Here is a 19,943-nt window from a genome sequence, read left to right on the forward strand (position 1 = left end):
AAGTTTTATTAGGCATAGTTACTCTAAACTGGGCAACCGAATATAATTTCACTCATTAAATATAAAGTAAATGATAACATATTTATAAACACCAACAAATCTCCAATAAAAATACATTATGAAGCATTAACATACTATTTAATGTTGACAGTTGAACTCATCTGTGAACTCACCGCTGATGCAGTTTGACCAATAGCAGAGCGGCGTTAAACTCACCGTTAAGAGATGTCACGTGGACCGAAGTTTATTCATAAAGTAGTTTCGACCCAGTTTACAGACGCTTTTCATGAACAAAATAAAAATTACATATTTTAAAATAAGAAAACTAAGATAATAAAAATAATAAATAAAAATAATAAAACATCTATTGGTAATTATACGAGCCTCCAGCGTCTCCCTATGACGCCTCAGGCTCAGGCACAGATTCTATAGGGAATCCCTGCACGTCTAAATATGACGCTAAAGGGGTACCCTGTTCGTCAATAACTTACGCCGAGGGTTCCTGACCAAGCGTCAGTATGTGACGAGTTGGGAGTGAGAACGTGTTGCATTTGATGGTGCATAAATACCCAGTCTTTGTTTTTATTTACTCCATGTAGTTTTGAGAGCTGAGATGCATATTTTGATTTTCTTAGACAAAACAAGGAAAGTGCACAAAGGTCACTCTCACAGACACTTTAATTTACTGTTATACTCCATATTAAATCCAGAAACAAAGCTTTTTTTTTTTCTTTTTCTTTTTTTTGCAGAAGCCTGTCTTAAGGGTAATGGTGCCAACTGGTGATCAACAGTAAAAAAATACAAATTTTACCTCTTCACAACAGGGAAAACCAACAACAATCTAAAATGCATGATTATATGGTGTCATGGTTTTTTAATCAAAAATGTAGTTTTAATGGAAGTCAGGGGAGGCAAAAAAAGCCACCAACAGTAAATTAGTAATAAAAAATGAAAATAATAAAAAACAATGAAATAAAGGCAATATTGGTTCACATGAGTTTGATAAAGGTAAACACTTCAAGTCCACAATTACTTTTTATATTAAAAATATGTACTTTTGTGTGTTTTTTTATCAAATCAGTGACATCATTAATTTGGCAATTAAAGAGTTAAAATCCTGTAATTTTCTAAGCAATTTAGTAGTTTTGATCAGGACTGAGATTGATTAACAGATTTATGCAAAAAATAATTTTAAATAAAATTTTTATCTGATGCATTTCAGCAGTTTAATTTAGTGAATGTTTTCATAACATAAGACTAAGGCTAAAGGCTAAAATAATAAATAAGATCTTTTTACCTTAAATTATTGTGCTAGCTGAAACACAGAAAATGTTAAGGTCAGATTAAGACACCAAATCACCCAAAATTGGATAAAAACATCCCCAATAGCAGATAAGGGTTAAAAGAATTATTAGCATTGATGGTTCCACAAAAAAATAAATAAATAAATAAAAAAACACCCAACATCCATGCATGGACCCTTTCGTTCTACAAATATTTCATATAGATTATTAAAGTTCTTCTTTTAAAACTCTTTGTGTAACCCAAAATGGTTGTTTTGGCATTAACATTATTAAGCTTTATCTTTAAGAGTGTAGACGTCATTGAACGGAGAGTGAATGAATTGCTGTATTTGAATGTTTGTGTTTTAAGGGGGTTCATTGATCTATAATGACACAGTCCAAAAGTACACCTCAAACTGTCCCAAAAACCCACCCTTTGCCCTATTTTAAAAGTGAGCAGGATCAATCCAGGTCCTGTAGTAGACAGTGATTACTTTCCTGTAAAAAACTTTAAAGTGTTCTGAAAATGTCATTTCAAAGATTTCTGTCTAGGTCAAATACTGTTCTCAGAGGAAGACTAATATCATTAAGCCCTCAGGGATGTATTTATATGCGACATGGTAAGGTAAGTACCAGAGGTTTCATTTTGGAAAGCAATTATATTTAATCTGTAAAGTAAACAAAAAAAGAGTAATCACATTCATGCATGTTTCAGACATTCATTTTGAGTTAAATGAGGTTTATTTAATAATGTATTTATTGTATATTTTATAACAAACCAAAAATTTGTCAATCTTTGTCTTAATATTTTCCAATAAATTGGTAGATGATGCAAATCAATCTGTTTTTTAAATCGGTATGTACAGAGAAACAGATTAAAAATAGTTATATACATTTAATTGACTTAATATATAGCTTTTAAATACACTAATTCCATCGCATCGATTCATTGTTTGAACAGCAGTGATGTTTGCACAGAATATCAGCATGTCCCCATCGCCACGTTGCTTGTTTGTGAGGCATGAATCTTGCCAATGCGCTCATTTTATTGATCAGGCATAAAATCGGAAAATGTCTTTCAACCTTTGACCATTTATTTATGTGTCTCTTTAAAGATTGAATAGCACGTGAAATGAATGAATGATGAAAGAATTTTAAATGAACATGGGGAATATTATATAATTCACTTTTAAATTTCTAATGTGATTTTGAAGTTTGCTTTGAACTTCCTTTCAAAGAACTAAAGTTTGCTGGAAGCAAACAGCAATACTGTACAGCATGAGCATCAACACAGGTTCAAAAAGACATCACACTGTTTATATTTTATAAAGATACTTCGGTTAAAGTAGAAAACAACATGCTTTTTTACTATAAGTATGTCATGCTCTCACTGTCGCTTTGCTCTACAGGAATCCAACAGCGCCCATTTCTCAACATCGCAGTCATGGAGAGCCTGTTTTTATTCAGACCCTGTGGAGACCGTCCAGGACATTCCTAATGGCTCCAAGCTTCTTGTTGGAGGTATAAGTTAGAGCTTAAAGGGATAGTTTACCTAAAGATATAAAAGTACTCACTCTGAACTGGTTCCAACCCTTTATGAATTTCTTTCTGTTGAACACAAAAGAAGATAATTTGAAAAATGTTAATGTTGATGCATGACTTCCATAGTAGAAAAATCAAATACAGAATTCAAAGGTTATCGATTTCCAACTTTTTAAAAAATCTTTGAAACTCAAACAGGTTTGTGACTGAGTATGACAGAATTTTGAGTTAATGCATATGAGATGTGACATACCAAATCATTCGCTACACAAATGTGCCTCTTATACAGAGATAAGCACAAATAGCTCAAAACACAAAGCTATGGAAATAATTAAGAAACCAAAACAAACTGTTGATTTGTGCTTTACTTTAAAACTACAGCATAATAATATTAGTTATGAATAGTTTTGCTAAATGTTTTATTGAGATGTGTTGTTGCTGATTGAATGTGTTGGATCAATTGGGTAGCTTTACGTAAACAAAGGAAAATTAAGCCCTGTTTAAATTCATTTAAGACCAGAAGACAATATTTCAGTGAATTTAAGACTTTTTAAGGCTTAAATATTTGTTTTTGAAATTTAAGACATTTTAAGACTTTTCAAGACCCCTACGGACATCCTGAAAAAGATAATTCATTTGTAAATAGAAAAGAAGTAAAGTAAATAGAATTTAAGTCAATTTAAATTTCATTATACAAAAATATACACAATTTGCAAGCCACCGTTTGAAGAAAGAGAGTGCAGTGCTGCAACATTTTTATTTTTATTTTTCTGTATAATAAAAATTAAAGATATAAAGCAATTGGTATGTTTTTTTTTTATTGCTATCACATTAACTTAAATGCACAGATCCAATGTACTGATTCATTTTTCTCCCAGTTGTTTGTGTTCACTTGAGACAAAACCGACTGAATTTTACATAAACAGTCACCCTGAATTTTACAAGACTATGACTGATAAACAAAACATATATCTAGTTGCTAAAACAATAGTGTCAATAAAAACATAACCAAGTTAGCTATAATGTAATGCGTATTTATATAGCACATTTATTGTGTGTGGCCATACACTCAAAGCACTTCACAATCATGTGGGGGGGGGGGTTCTCAACACCAGTGTGCAGCATCCACAGAACAACGGCACCAGTGTGCTTACCACACACCAGCTATAGATGGACTGGAGAAACAGTGATAGAGCCAATTCAATGGATTGGAATGATTGGGAGGCCATGATCACCCTAAAGACAACACCCACTAACAGTATATTGTCACCTTCACTTCACTGGGGCATTAGGACTCACACAGACAGCAGGTTGAGTGCCCGCTACTGGCCTCACTTACACTATTTCCAACAGCACCCTATAGTTTTCCCATGTGGTCTCCCATCCAGGTACATAGCTGTAGCTAGCAAGCTAAAGTCTCTAGCTATTTGCTAAGTGCTCTATTTTTTGTCCCATAACAACATTTTTTGAGCAATGTTTTATCAAATAATTACCCACATTAACCTTATTAGTTTGACCTGGGCACTTTATTTTTCAAGTTTACAACAAGCACAGTGGATCCAACAACAGGATGTACCAAAGTCACAAGCCAAAATCTATATTTAGTAGTCCTATTAATAAAAGTAGCTATATTTATAAATAACATTTAGTTAAGTATTACAATTATTCAAAGTGTTTTAATCAAAACACTGCCTGCCCCTGCCTTTCTGTGCATATTTGTGCACAGTCCTATCTGATCAGTTGTTCATACAGCTAAGTGGTATTTCCTTTGCTGTATAGATAGAACATAATGTGTCCCCAAGCGATGTTCTTGTGTGTGCGCTTAATTTCCCCCTTTTCTCTCCCAGGCTTTGGTTTGTGTGGGATCCCGGAGAATCTAATCAGTAGCCTGCTGAAAACAGGAGTAAAAGACATCACAGCTGTGAGCAACAATGCTGGGTGAGAGAGATACATAGTGAACATGTCAATAAGGGGATGTAATTCTTCCAGAGAACTCCCTGATGTGCTCAATGTTGACAAAACTTTCCTGTCTTGTATTATTAAACTCAAAGGCTGGTAAATAATCTGATGGGGTCAAAAGACAGGAAAGCTGCACACTTGAGAATCCAGTTTTAGAGTAACACAAGCGTATTATGTTATTTCACGTGTGACTATTATAACTATAGAGTGTTTGTGATTGCAGGGTTGACAACTTTGGCCTGGGCATGCTTCTGAAAAGCAAACAGATAAAGCGCATGATATCGTCTTATGTTGGGGAAAACGCAGAGTTTGAGAGACAATATCTTTCAGGCGAGCTGGAACTAGAGCTTACACCTCAGGTACTATAGATCAATTTACTTATCATCGTTTACATGCTCCATGTTTTTTTTTTTTTTTTAGTTTAGGTAATTCTGTAGATTAGAATGTGTCCAGTTTATTTATCTCTTCTTCTTTTTTGAGCCAAAAAGACAGGGACTATAATGAGTAATTATATATAATAAAAAAAATAATTTAATGAGTAACAAGAAACCCACTAAAATAGAATCTCGTTAACACAAAACATTTCATGACATAATAAAACCACAAAATACTAATTCTTATTTAGAATCCGTATGCTTTCTTCCTATTTATGTAAATTGATTTTTCCTATTTGTTTTTACTTGCACTTAAAGGGACAGTTCAACCCAAAGGGAAAATGCTGTCAACATTTAATCACCCTCAAGTGGTCCAAAACCCTTTGAGTTTTGATGCTGTTAAACACAAAAGATGATATTTTACAGAAAGCTGGTAACCTGTAAGCATTGACTTCTATAGTATTTGTTATTTCTACTATGGAAGTCAATAGTTACAGGTTTTCAGCATTCTTCAAAATATCATATTTTGCATTCAACAGAAAAAAAAGGTGTGGGACCGCATGAGGATAGGGAAAGTGAATGTAACTTTACATTTTGGGTGAAATAAATCTCTTTAATATGCATTATATAAACTCTTTGTAAATGTAATATGACACAGGCGCCTTTGACCCTCATGTACCTGCAGTCTCAACAATCTTCAAAATCCAGCTTTGTTTCTCATTGCAACAATTTGCTGTCAGAAACGCATCATATTATGGAAGTAATGTTGGTTGCAAACTACAATTCACAGGGAAGTTTATTATTATTTGTTCATACAGCTACAAGTACAAATAAAATATTTCCAATGCTGTCATTGACCAAATAAGTTGTTGGCTGTAAATATAAACTTTTTTTTTTCAATTACTGCAGCACACTTTTAAAAAAAAAGACAGAAGGCACCAACTTTCCTTTTCATTCAAATGTATAATAGTTTGGGAATTGATGATACCAATTGTTAAAGTTTTACAAGCAATTTCTTGCCTAATCTGACATAATAACTTGAACTGAAATAAACTTGAACAGTGTGTGTTTATTGTAGCAGATGTAGACTTGATTCAGCTCACAGACAGAATGAAAAGCTTAATCTCGATGGCACCCCCATAAAAAAACAGAGATTTGCTTATCATTCAATCATGAAATGACTGTTTTTTTGAGAACACAGTGTCCATCTTTGCATGCGAAAACTTGTCTTTCAATGAGGGAAAATCCTGCAAATATTTTATTTGTAGGCTACTTTTTTTACCAATTAAAGGAAATAGTTAATGAAGAAATAAGGGACTCGTGATTTTACTGTGTCTTGTAGTATTTATTATAAAATAAGCTGACATTAGACAGTAAGTAGGCCTTTGTTTAATGGTAGCTGATGCAATGTAAACCTTTTTGTTTGAACCTTTATAATGTTAACCTTAATTTATCATACGGCTTTTGTAATACTTGAATACTTGCTTCTGATTGGTCAATCACGAGTCCCATTTTGAGGCATGTAAACAAAAACAACGGTCCCAACTAATTTCCTGTTTTACATTTTTTAATTTCTATGGCTTCTGAGAATGCAAAAAGAGCCACACAATGATAAATAATGTTATGATAGCTACTTTAACATGAAGTTATGACTTCATTGCCTCTTGTTGCAGTTATGAAAAAGTTTGATAACAAGCAGGAAATGTCCAGGGGCCAAATTGAATTGTTTGGCGCCATCTTGTGACTGAAAAAAAATCAGGCTCTCCGCTGGCAGGCTTGAAGGATGTACATTACTCCTTACGTAAAGTGTTACTGACCTGTGTGTATGGCAGGGCACATTAGCAGAGAGGATCCGGGCTGGTGGTGCAGGAATCCCAGCGTTTTTTACTCCCACCGGATATGGCACTCTCATCCAGGAGGGCGGCTCGCCCATTAAATACAACAAAGATGGGACCATTGCCATTGCAAGTGAAAGAAGAGAGGTGTGGCAAATCATATTACTGTCTAAAAACATACTGTCTCCGAAAAAAACCTGCCCTTAAATTGTTTTGGTTGTTTGGTCCAGGTTCGAGAGTTTAACGGCAGGCATTATGTCATGGAAAAGGCGATCACTGGTGACTTTGCTTTGGTAAAGGCCTGGAAATGTGATAGAGCAGGAAATCTTATTTTCAGGTAAAACATAAGAATTTAATTATATATATATATATATATATATATATATATATATATATATATATATATATATATATATATATATATATATATATATATATATATATATATATATATATATATATATGAAACGTTAAAATCATGTCCCTTTCTTGACATTGCTGTAATATTTAGTCTTTTCCGGAGTAGAGTTCTGAAGTAAGCCTACTTACTGTCCACTAGAGGTCAGGCTTCATCTGCTTATCAAATAGTCATTTAGGCATCTCTCCTTCGTGTCTTCCACTTTTTGGGAAAAATGTACTTGACTTTATTGGTGGAAGTGTTGATGTTGCTTCACTTTATTTTAAAAATGAATATGGTTTTTGTACACTCCAAAAATAAAAAAAGCACATATATTATTAGATTATTATATGTTTCTTTAACCAGATAAAAACCCATTGAGATCAAGATCTCATTTACAAGGGTGACCTAGCCCAGTGGTTCCCAACCTGGGGTCCGCGCCCCCCTAAGGGGGGCGCCAGAGTTCACAGGGGGGGCGCGGGAGAGGATAAGTATTGAGGTAGAAAAAGGCATAAAAACGGTCCACTATTATAAAGGGCTTTGCAATTAATCGAAAATCCGATTTAGATTTCGGTTTCAAACGATTATAAAAAAGCATTAATCGAGATAAATGATTATTGCATCATATTTCGCCACAGTTGTACACGTGTTGCTCTTAAAAGCGCGAAAGAGCTTATGTGTGTGTGCAGCACGATCACGCAGTCAGAAGCATATGCGGCTGGTCAGCATTCACTCTCATTCACACACTGAGACGAGCAGAGGAGCGCAGACATCTAAAGTCATCTTAACGTGAACGCTTTAATGGTCAAATAGGTGTCAAAACGCGGTGTTTAGTGATTATTTACATTAACCCTCATTTGTGTAATAAACAAACGAGTTGAGGATCAAAAGACGTGAAAGAGAAACCATTAAAGATACAGCGCGCTATTCTCCTTCTGCCGCCTGTTTTTATCATTATTAAACGAACATAACGAGAAAACCCTCGCTGCTCTTGACTGAAGGACTGCTGTAGCTAGTGTTTTTTCTTACAGTGAAGATGCTTAAAGCACAGTTTGTTTTATATTTTTATTCTATTGTATTTATTTCTCTTTCCATTGCAGGGTGGAAAATAACTGTATGTATACAGTTGAAGTCAGAATTATTAGCCCTCTTGAATATTAGCAAATCTTTTCCTGCCCAATTTCTGTTTCATGGAAAGAATATTTTATTAACTTATTTCTGAACATAATAGTTTTGATATCTCATTTCTAATTACTGATTTCTTTTTGTCGTTGCTATAATGACAGCACATAATATTTTACTAGATATTTTTCAAAATACAAGCATTCAGATTAAAGTGCAGTTCAAAGGCTTAATTAGGGTAATAAGGCAAGTCATTATAACGGTAGTTTATTCTGCAGACAATCAAAAATATATATTGCTTAAGGGGGCTAATAATATTGACCTTAAATTGGTTTCAAAATAGACCTTTTTAAACCTGTCTTTATTCTAGCTAAAATAAAACAAATAGAAGAAAAAATATTATAGGAAATACTGTTAAATTCCTTGCTCTGTTAAAAATAATTTGGGAAATATTTATAAAATAAAAAAAATCTCAGGAGCGCTAATAATTTTGACTTTAACTGGCAATGGTTTTGAATAATCGTGATTACAATTATGACCAAAATAATCGTGATTATGATTTTTCCCAAAATCGAGCAGCCCAAAAAATAAAAAATAATCTAAACACATGCTTAAAATTCCAACATAATAGTGAAAATAATTAATAAATGCTGTGATTCTTCAGAGGCGAAGATAAAGATTAGACAGTATGACAAAGCCTACCTAAATTTTGGTTTTATTGAAGGCCAAGACAAGTTAAAACTGATTAATTAATATTTTCTATACATATTACTATATATTAATATTACACAAACACACACACACACACATACATATATATATATATATATATATATATATATATATATATATATATATACACACACACACACACACACACACACACACACACACACACACACACACACACACACACATATATATATATATATATATATATATATATATATATATATATATATATATATATATATATATATATATATATATACACAGTACATATGTGTGTGCGTGCGTGCGTGTGTATTTATATGGTGGGGGGGCTCCAATGTTTGTATATGTTTATGGGGGGGGCCCCAAAGAAAAAGGTTGGGAACCACTGACCTAGCCAATAGGTCCGCAACACACGACTTATGAAAAAAAAAAAAAATAAAATAAAAAAATTTGATATAATATAAAACACAATTTAGTTGTTCAGCTATACCACATTACATAATATAAAAACATATACATTGAATAATGGACTGTTGTTGTTTGTTAACACGAATACTATTATTATTTTAGTGTTGCTACTTAAATTTTTATTTTCAGGAAAAGACTTGCTTTGGTATATCTGAATCAAAACTGCCTTCAAAGAAACATAAGGCTATTTGAAGTTTTCTATGTAGGCTGTTTACTCACTCCCACTACTAGTTTAAAATATTTAATGCAACTTTTTTTTAATTCTAGTTTAATAAAAAGGAGAGAGGGTAATGTCCCAAAATACAAGTGTATTGGCAGAAGGTTAAAAGGGAGTAAAGTTTTAGTAAAGTGTTAGGATACAACATACCAATGCACCCAGTATTTATTTATTTTTGCTTGTTGGCTTTCCCCTGATCAGTTTAGTAAGTAAAATGGTTGCAGATTTTCAGTTGAAAACAGACATTTTCCAACAAACCTGGGCATTGATCTAACCATATCTTTGAAATGCTGTCAGGGGCTTTGTTGTAGTTTTTGTCATTATATTGAAGTTTAATTAATTATATATCTACTTTTTGTGTAATGTATTATCTTTTTTTAGCTGTCGCTATTATTTATTCATTATTAAAATTTATATCTATAATTATTTATTTTTTTATTTTTTTTGTGAATGTAAATATTCTAATTAAATGTTATATGTGTATACTATGTTTATAAAAACTTTAATAAAAACACAGTTCAAAAAAGGGAGAGAGAGCGAGGGATAATGTTCTGATTTGAATAAATAGTTCAAGATAAATACATTAAAAAGTACAGCTGCTATTGCATTCTGACAGTTATATTTTTATACAGGAAAACAACCCGCAATTTCAATCAGCCTATGTGTAAAGCAGCCAAAGTCACCATAGTGGAGGTTTGTGACCTTATAGTTTGGTATGAGCTGTGCAACATTTACCGGAATACTGTGTTTAAATCTAAATAAAAAAAAACAAAAAAAAAACAAACTGATAATGCTTTTTACCTTGTAGGTCGAAGAGATTGTTGATATTGGAAGTTTTAATGCAGAAGACATTCACATTCCCGGCATCTATGTAGACCGCGTGGTGAAAGGAGCCAGCTATGAAAAAAGAATCGAGGTGAGAAAGACTGAATAACCTGTCTGATCGTCACCGTTAGAAGGGTTTAATGATTTCTGAGCATATTATACATTTTTATATAGATGGGTGATTCCATATTAAGAAATACAAATAAAATCAACACAAACAGGAATACTTTACAGTATCGTACAGAAAATAATCATCTTCAATAATCCAGTGCTTGCCAAATACAAGTTAATTCTTTTTTACCTAATAAAATAATAATAATAAAAAGTTTGTCATTTCTGTCATGTCAACACTGTTATGCTACATTGGTTACAGAGTGTGTGGTTTGACAGTAACAGAATTGACCATTTTAAATGCATTTTAAAAGGCCAAAACTCCACTTGCTAGTATAAATGTTAACAGCCGGTGGCACTAATGGATTCCTCTTTAAACAACTTTTGAACAACCCAATGTGATAGATTGACAAAAGATTTATGGACACATATACAACTGCTCAAAAACAAAAAAAGGAACACTCCAAGTGTTTCCTTTATTTTTTGAGCACATTAGATATTACACATGTAAATACACATTACATTACATTAACACTATTTGTAAACAGTTTCAAATTCAGAAAAAATCATTATTTTAGAGGATTTAAAAATAAAGTAAATGAAATATCGGCCTAAGAAATGTACAATAACATCAACTTTCCTTCCTAATCTGCAATTGCCTCTGGCTATAAAACTAACTGTACTCAAAAAAAAAAAAAAAAACTTACATTACTAATGATTTCCTTCTTAAACTTTGCACTCATTCATTGTTGCTCTTATAGTTGTGTAAATTGCTTCCTTGTCCTCATTTGTAAGTCATTTTTTTGGATAAAATCGTCTGCTAAATGACTAAATGTAAATATCTGAATACACAGTATATAATGGAAAAATACACCTTTTCTGACAGCAAGAAATTATTTTCAGCCATGTAAGACACTTTTTGCTGAACAAATTAAATTGTTATGGCCTGAAAAATATTGTGATCCACGATGACGAAGAGTAGCACATTAAAATAACTAAAAATGCAACCTTTTGGGGAAAGAAAACCTAAAATGATAATGACTTTTCAAACCAAATGTACATGCAATTTTAGAATTTATAAGATTCAGGAGCACATTTTTTTCAGAAAAGGTTGGTTCAATCAGGCAAGGAGGAGAAGCCTAAAGTGAAGCAGGAGTCAGATATAACCCGGGAGAGAATCATCCGGCGAGCTGCACTGGAGTTTCAGGATGGCATGTATGGTATCCTTCAGTAGGCTGACTACATACTGCATACTATCACTGTCAATATGGTGGATGAGTGAATAGTGTCTTGTTAACACACACCTTGACAAAGTTCCTAGCTAATCTTGGTATTGGGATCCCTATGCTGGCCAGCAATTACATTAGTCCTGATATCACTGTGCACTTGCAGAGTGAGAATGGAATTTTAGGACTGGTGAGTTTTTATTAATAAATATCATGAATGGGTAAATGTATGGCACATTCAATCCCCAATTTATTTTTGCTCATTTAGGGCCCTTATCCAACAGAAAGTGAAGTGGATCCTGATTTAATCAATGCTGGTACAGTGACATCTTCTATTTATCATATTTTATGGTCCTATATATATATAGTCTGCACATTTTACATTGCTTAATGCATGACACGCAGTCAACATCTAATCTGATATCTAATTTAATTGAATTTGCTATTAAGATCTTCATTTAGAAATCAGAAGTTTAATTTCAAATAAGCACAATATGATATATTATAATTAACATAATATAATAGAATGTAACATAATATAATATCCTAAAATAAATATAAATAATAATATCTTTAAAAATGACTAAAGAACAACGATAATAACATTAAACCATGTGAACATTTTTTCATATCTCTTAATATGTCATTCAGGTAAGGAGACGGTAACAGTTTATCCAGGAGCTGCCTACTTCTCCAGTGATGAATCCTTTGCCATGATCAGAGGGTGTGTTCAAATACATCTACCAAGATTACAGGCCCAACTACTATAATTTTAACTTCACCTTTTATGCCTTTTTGTTTAGTGGTCACATTGATCTGACCATGCTGGGAGCAATGCAGGTTTCCAAGTATGGAGATCTGGCCAACTGGATGATCCCAGTATGAGTTTCATGCTTGATTTTGTCTTACCATTCAGTGTGTTTACACTTGCTTAGACTGACATGTAAGTGTTTCTCTAGGGTAAAATGGTGAAGGGGATGGGTGGAGCAATGGACCTGGTGTCTAGTGATGCCACAAAAGTTGTGGTCACTATGGAACATTCTGCCAAGGTAAACAGCCTAAATCTGTACTCTCTCACACTTACAAATATAAAAGGATAGTTCACACAGAAATGAAACTTTTCTCATTATTTACTCACTTTCAACTTGTTTCAAACCTGTTTTGAGATTTGGTCTCCTGCTGAACACAAAGTGATGTTTTGTAAACAAATTTCGGGAGGAGCATGCGCAGAAGTTTCAGTATCGAACACGTCATTGACAATCAACCCATTATCAAATCAGTGCTTGAACAAACCCCTATATATACCAAAGCTGTCTTACCTGCAGCATCTCACGACTTTAGTATTCCTCCACCACCCCGTCACCTCACCTCTTGCATCGAATTCCTGGGGGGAGCGTTCTGGGGCCGGGCTAGACACTTCACTCGAATACAAATTCCTCTTTGTTTCCTGATAAGGGGAGTAACTCGAGTCGGGGTGTCTCCTCGAGCTTAGAGCCCTCCCCCCGGACAGCACGCCAAATATACTTTGCAAGTGTGAACTCGTGAAAGAAGATATTATGAAGAATGTTGAAGACCAATAGCCATTGACTTCTATATATTTTATATATTATATAGTGTCTTCCGGCTTCCACTATCCATTTAACAACAACAACAACAAAAAAACTTAACTCATAAAGACTTGGAATTACTTGAGGGTGATTAAACAGTGAACACCTTTTTGTCACTAAAGTTTGTACTTTATATTTAAAGGGTGGGAAGCATAAAATCTTAGACAAGTGCACACTTCCTCTGACTGGAAAACAGTGTGTTGACCGTATAATCACTGAAAAGGTCAGTAAAACTTCTTTCTTATAAGTTAGACATTTTGTTAGGCTGTTTTTCATAGTAATCACAGACAGTGTGTTGTTTCTTGTTTTAGGCGGTGTTTGATGTAGACAAGAGCAAGGGTTTAACTCTCATTGAGATTCTGGAAGGATTGACACCAGATGACATCAGAGCCTGTACTGGGACAGAGTTTGAGGTGAGGCTCACAGGCTCTGTTTATTTTTAAACAGGGCCACTAATATTAAGATACCAGTTAGAGTGAAAACCATATAAAGTTAGAGTGAAAACCAGATAGAGTGTTTTCGATTATCTTATCACACTTGTATGACACTTAATAATAAATGTAAACAAAAGGCAGTTGAAGATGCAATCAATTGGATCTGGTTGAAAGTGTTCAAAAGGTCACAAAAGACCAGCAACTCTCTGTCTACTGATCTGATTCGTAAAGTTCACGTGAAATCATAATTTACAATGTTTATTTTTCTAGTCTGCGAGTTAATAAAAGTATTTTGTAATCTTAAATGAAAATCTGACCATTTGCTTTCACTGGAATAGCAGTCTTTCTCTGATGTCAGTTTGACAGCTTGGATTAAATATGATTAGCTACACCCTTTCAACCATTAGTTTGCTGCGAGTGAAAGGTAAGAGGAGGAGTACATAGACCTGTCACAATAATAAATATATAGACTTATCGCACAACACATGGACATGACTTCAATAATTTAGGATATGCATTTTCACATTTTAATTCCAGTGCTAATTATTAAACTTTTAAAATGACTAATAAATATTCCTAAAAATGAAATAGTATGTGTTCTTAGGAAGAGTGTACTTGCATTGTAATATTATATTGTCATTCTGCCATTATATAATAAACAACATAAAATGATCTTTAAATGACAATAATATTGTCAGCCCCCCTTAGTTGAACTTGATCATATTTAAATAAAAGTCTGCAGCAACTTTCAATTCACACATCAGCATGTCCACTGGGTCTAAAAGTCTTTCATTTCAAAAACCATATTTTAGGCCTTAAAGTCTTAAAATCACTTAAATATTGTGTTGTAGGTCTTCAATTGTTTTAATCAGCTCTTAAATTTCCCATTTCTATCTAAAGCAACACCTATCCAATCATGAATAATCCATCTTAATAAATATTTGTTTATACTGTAGTTACCTATTGAGGACACTGACCTTTACAGACTGTTGTGACTGCATTTACAGTTTTTCTCAGTTGCTTTGGTGCATTTTTCACTACACTATTTACATTTGCACAACAGTTAATGCATTTCTCAAAACAATTAGTGCAAACTCCAAAACCTAGCTGATAACCTGCAAAAGCGCGTCACATGCTCAAAATGGATAGTTCATTCCTCAAAAGCAAGTATTCATGTCAATCAAACTGTCAGTATCGTCAAAGTCCTGACATCATTGTTTATGAACAAGACAGTCAAATGGCTTAGTCATGTTTTCATTATGACAGTTTACATGTACATTTTTTCAATGCAAAAAAGTCAGATTTTGGTGACACTTTATGAAAATGCTCAAGACAGCATTATATACTATTTGCACAGCCATTTGAAAACTACAGTAAAGTGAGACCACTGCATTGAGTGAGTTATCTGAGTACAAGACACTAAATATGTATGTTTCACATTTTTACTGCATTTGCTCTTTGCAATCCTAATTTACTCACTGCATTGTGCAAAAGAATAAACACACTCTAATTTACAACAAACATAAACTCCCTTTAGGTAGAGCAGTGCACAACTGTACACAATATTGCAGTGCATATTGGAACTAAGCCTACAACATACACAGGTCTGTAAATTATTCATCAAATTGTTCAATTTTAAAGACATTTTCAGGAAAATAAAGATTTAAATTTGTTTTATAAAATTAGTTTGACAGATTTTGACAACTAGTTCACCATTTTTGTATGTAATGACTCAAGTAATGAAATGAGGACTATTAGTTTTATATAGAATGACTATTGAGCATTTACAAGTTTAGTTCATTTTGACTGACATGACATAAGCAAATGATAATGTTATAAATAGCAGAGAGTTGAATTAAAGCAATCGATGCTTGTCCAAAAGCATTCTCAATTTGTTGAAAAGAATGAGAAACTGCTACTATGATGTGCACAAATGACTAATTGTTTTGAGAAATGCATTAACTGTTGTGCAAATGTAAGTAGTGTAGTGAGAAATGCACCAAAGCCACTGAGAAAAACTGTAATTTATTATAGTTTTTAGAACGTGACCATTTTTAAAAGAGTTATGTTGGGGAAAAAAAAGTGTATGTGTACAACTAAAGTTACTGTAGCTTGTTTGAATTATTATTTGTAATATATGGGTATAAATATCTAAATTAGATTTTCTTTTATTGAAAAAGTACTAATCTTTAACACTGGTCATTCTGGTCATTTTGAAAAAAAAAAAAAACCTTAGTGTTTAGCTCTGTAAAAGTATGAAATTGTATTCTTAATGGTCTTTAAAATGTCTTGACTTGGTGAAACCTGCAGAAATCCTGATTGTTTTATTGTTGAAGCACACAGATGGGATTTAAACTTTGCTATAGTTTTAGTTTGAAAGCACAGACAGACAGACAGACAGACAGACAGAGCGACCGACACAGACAGACAGACAGACAGACAGACAGACAGACAGACAGACAGACAGACAGACAGACAGACAGACAGACAGACAGACAGACAGATAGATAGATAGATAGATAGATAGATAGATAGATAGATAGATAGATAGATAGATAGATAGATAGATAGATAGATAGATAGATAGATAGATAGATAGATAGATAGATCTTTCATGTTCATATGTAAATTGGGCAAGCTTAAATTTTAATAGCTATTAGATAGAAGAGACAGTCAGAATAAAACAGCAGTAAACAGCAATGTTTCCCTGGTTGATGTTTTAAGTCCAGTAAAATGCATTGAAGGTACAAACAGGGCTACAATTACTAAAGCACAACATGTTTACTAAACTGATGAGGTGTGTTAGAATTTAAAATATCATTTTTCTGAGAATGTGTTAGTCATAACTGTTGAATTACTTCAGTAGGAGCTATGCTGAAGAGGTAAATGTGATTAAAAATGAGTCATCCTGTAAATAAGAGTGTGTGCATTTGAAACCGTGTGTTTCGTAACCCTCTCACATCAGCAAAATGAGTGTTGTGTGTGGTGCAAAATATCTAAGTCAACATCACATTACGTGTTTCATTTTATACATCTTACATGTAATTTCATTTGGCATTTTACATTCATATAATCCTTTATTTTCATACTGAATCATCATTAGTGGCTGATAAAAGTAAATGATTTCAGCAAACAGAAGACACTCATGATCAGAGCTGATTATATCCTTTTGATCTGTTAAAAGTGAAAAAAAACAAACAAATGCTCAATTGGGTGACAATCATGGCAAAACTGCAGATTGCAAGATTCGCCTGATAATATTATTGACCTTTTGATATAAGTGCTATGATTTACTAATCAGACTAATTAATGATACAGTTCATAAAAAATGTTTTACTCAAAAACATAACAGTGTAAATCCATATAGGTGATGGGGAAAGAAATCAAACATTATACATCACACTGTTAAATGTGCTTCTTTCTCACTTTAACTTTTGAAGGTTTGTGTACAGAATATCTGTTAAGTTATTCTGGTGTTTTTCAGGTGTCGCAAAACCTACGACCAATGCAGCAGATATGAGGATTTGTAGCGTTGAGCTTCTGTCAGTCTGCTGAGACACAGCCAGATGGAGACAGAGGAATGGACTGCGCACATTTGAAAAATGTCTTTGCATTTCTTTTTTTATGTCCTGCATTTCTGAATGTGGCATAAAAACCTAATTATGTCACAGTAACTGAAATAGAGTAATCTTGTACCACATTGCTATAAGAATACAAAGAGAAAGAAATATATTTGTTCTTTGTTACGGTCCCACTAAACAAAATATTAGGGTTTGTAAATTGATGTAAAGAAAAATACCAGTCAAAATAAAATGCTATTTAAAAGATGCTTTGTGGCCTCTCAATTTCTGAGCATAAACAACCAATGTTTAATGAAAAAGAAGATAAACTATTAAAATAAACAATTAAGGAGAACAGCTTATTTTATTTAGCAATGTATTAAATAGGGCAGCAAAGTGGCGCAGTGGGTAGCACTCTCGCCTCACAGCGAAAAGGTCGCTGGTTCGAGCCTCGGCTGGTAAGTTGGCATTTCTGTGTGGAGTTTGCATGTTCTCCTCGTGTTTGCTCCGGTTTTGCCCACAAGTCCAATGATATGCTGTATGTGAATTGGGTAAGCTAAAATTGTCTGTGGTGTATGTGTGTAAATGGAAGTGTTTGGGTGTTTCCCAGTGATGGGTTGCAGCTGGAAGGGCATTCGCAGTGTAAAACATATGCTAGATAAGTTGGTGGTTCATTCTGCTGTGGCAACCCCAGATTAAGTAAGGTATAGTCAAAAAGATAATAAATTTATATTAAATAATAAAAAGTAACGATACTTGGAGTATTTTAAAACATAATATAACTTATAAGTATTTAATTTTTGCAATCTGTTTACATAATCATGATTATATATAATTAATGAATAAATCATATCTCACTTACATGGCAAGAAATGATTAGACTACAATCATGTCTATTAAATGTATATCTGAGACTTCTGTAGTGAAAACGGCTAAAACTGTTAAGTTAGCAATTTTAAACATTCGATCACTCAATAATAAGTTACTTTTAGTTAATGATTTTATCAACACAAATTGCCTTGATTTTATGCTTTTAAATGAAACGTGGCTAGATGACAGTTGTAGCGCAGCAGTTCTGAATGAAACAGCTCCTTTAAACAGACTTTTTGAGTGTTTGCAGAGTTAATAGGAGAGGTGGAGGCATCGCTGCCCTGTTTAAAGATGTGTATGAATGTAAACAAGTGTTATTTGGTGACTATTTGTCCTTTGAATATCTGAGTATAGCACTGAAAGGTGCTCCACGCATCTTACTGATCATACAGACCTCCAAAATATTCTCCAGCTTTTATTGATGATTTTACAGAGCTGTTATCAACAGTAACCTCTGAATTTGATTATTTTAGTATTGCTGGGGATTTTAATATTCACATTGATAAATCAGAATTCAATGCTGTAAAAGAACTGATGACTGTTTTTAACACTTTTGATCTCACTCAGCATGTTCAAGGACCCACACACAATCGTGGACACACTCTTGACCTACTTATAACTAAGGGTTTACACATTTCATCAACTGTTGTTAAGGATGTGGCACTATCTGATCATTTCTGTATTTTCTTTGATATATTGATCACTCCAGCTATTAAAGACAGATCTGTCTCTGTCAAAAAGAGATGCATAAATGAGAACACTAGTGAACAGTTTATGAAGGCCATATCACTAGCACCAAGTATATCTGCAGACTCTGTTGATTCTCTCCTTGATTTGTTTAATTCTAAAATTGAAAATGTAATAAATGACATCGCTCCTGTTAAAGTTAGGAAGAGAACTGGCAAAGAGAGAGTCCCTTGGAGAAAACTCAAGAGCAGTCCAAATGAAGAAAAGACAATGCAGGAAAGCTGAGCGTATGTGGAGAAAGACGAAACTAGTAGTCCATTATAATATCTATAAAGACAGTCTTCATGCTTTTAATGTGGAACTAAAAACTGCTAGACAGACTTTCTTTTCCAACCTTATAAACAACAATGTAAATAATGCTCGTACACTCTTTGCAACAGTAGAGAGACTCACAGACCCCCCCCCCCCCCCCAGTCAGATTCCCAGTGAGCTACTCTCTGAAAGCAAATGTAATGAGTTTGCTCATTTCTTTACTAATAAGATCAATAATATCAGAAAGGCAATTAGCTCATCCAATCAGCCAAGTTGTGTCGATGTCAAACAAGCTCAACCACAACTTAAGAAATCAGACATTATGTCTGATTTCGTGGCAATTAACGGTAAAATCTTAGAAGAGATCGTGCAAATTATAAAAACATCAACCTGCAGTCTT

General features: G+C 33.5%; 1 protein-coding gene and 1 long non-coding RNA gene across 2 annotated transcripts; one reads left to right on the forward strand and one right to left on the reverse strand.

Moving 5' to 3' along the window:
• Positions 1–1,727: 1,727 nt before the first annotated feature.
• LOC141379858 (uncharacterized) lies at positions 1,728–7,227 on the reverse strand. Its single transcript, XR_012396768.1, has 2 exons — positions 6,976–7,227; positions 1,728–2,891 (listed from the first exon to the last, which is right to left on the reverse strand). It is a non-coding gene; the product is annotated as an uncharacterized lncRNA (long non-coding RNA).
• On the forward strand, positions 1,760–17,939 carry oxct1b (3-oxoacid CoA transferase 1b). The gene is given in 17 exon segments (NM_001077150.1): positions 1,760–1,908; positions 2,693–2,804; positions 4,673–4,763; positions 5,008–5,143; positions 6,991–7,140; positions 7,224–7,330; positions 10,544–10,604; positions 10,720–10,827; positions 11,953–12,067; positions 12,169–12,263; positions 12,342–12,390; positions 12,725–12,797; positions 12,877–12,952; positions 13,033–13,122; positions 13,823–13,903; positions 13,992–14,093; positions 17,599–17,939. Coding segments are annotated over 17 exon segments (1,581 nt in total). The 5' UTR covers positions 1,760–1,809; the 3' UTR covers positions 17,635–17,939.
• Positions 17,940–19,943: the final 2,004 nt, after the last annotated feature.

Source organism: Danio rerio, chromosome 21 (assembly GCF_049306965.1).
Source record: "Danio rerio strain Tuebingen ecotype United States chromosome 21, GRCz12tu, whole genome shotgun sequence".
NCBI lineage: Eukaryota > Metazoa > Chordata > Actinopteri > Cypriniformes > Danionidae > Danio > Danio rerio.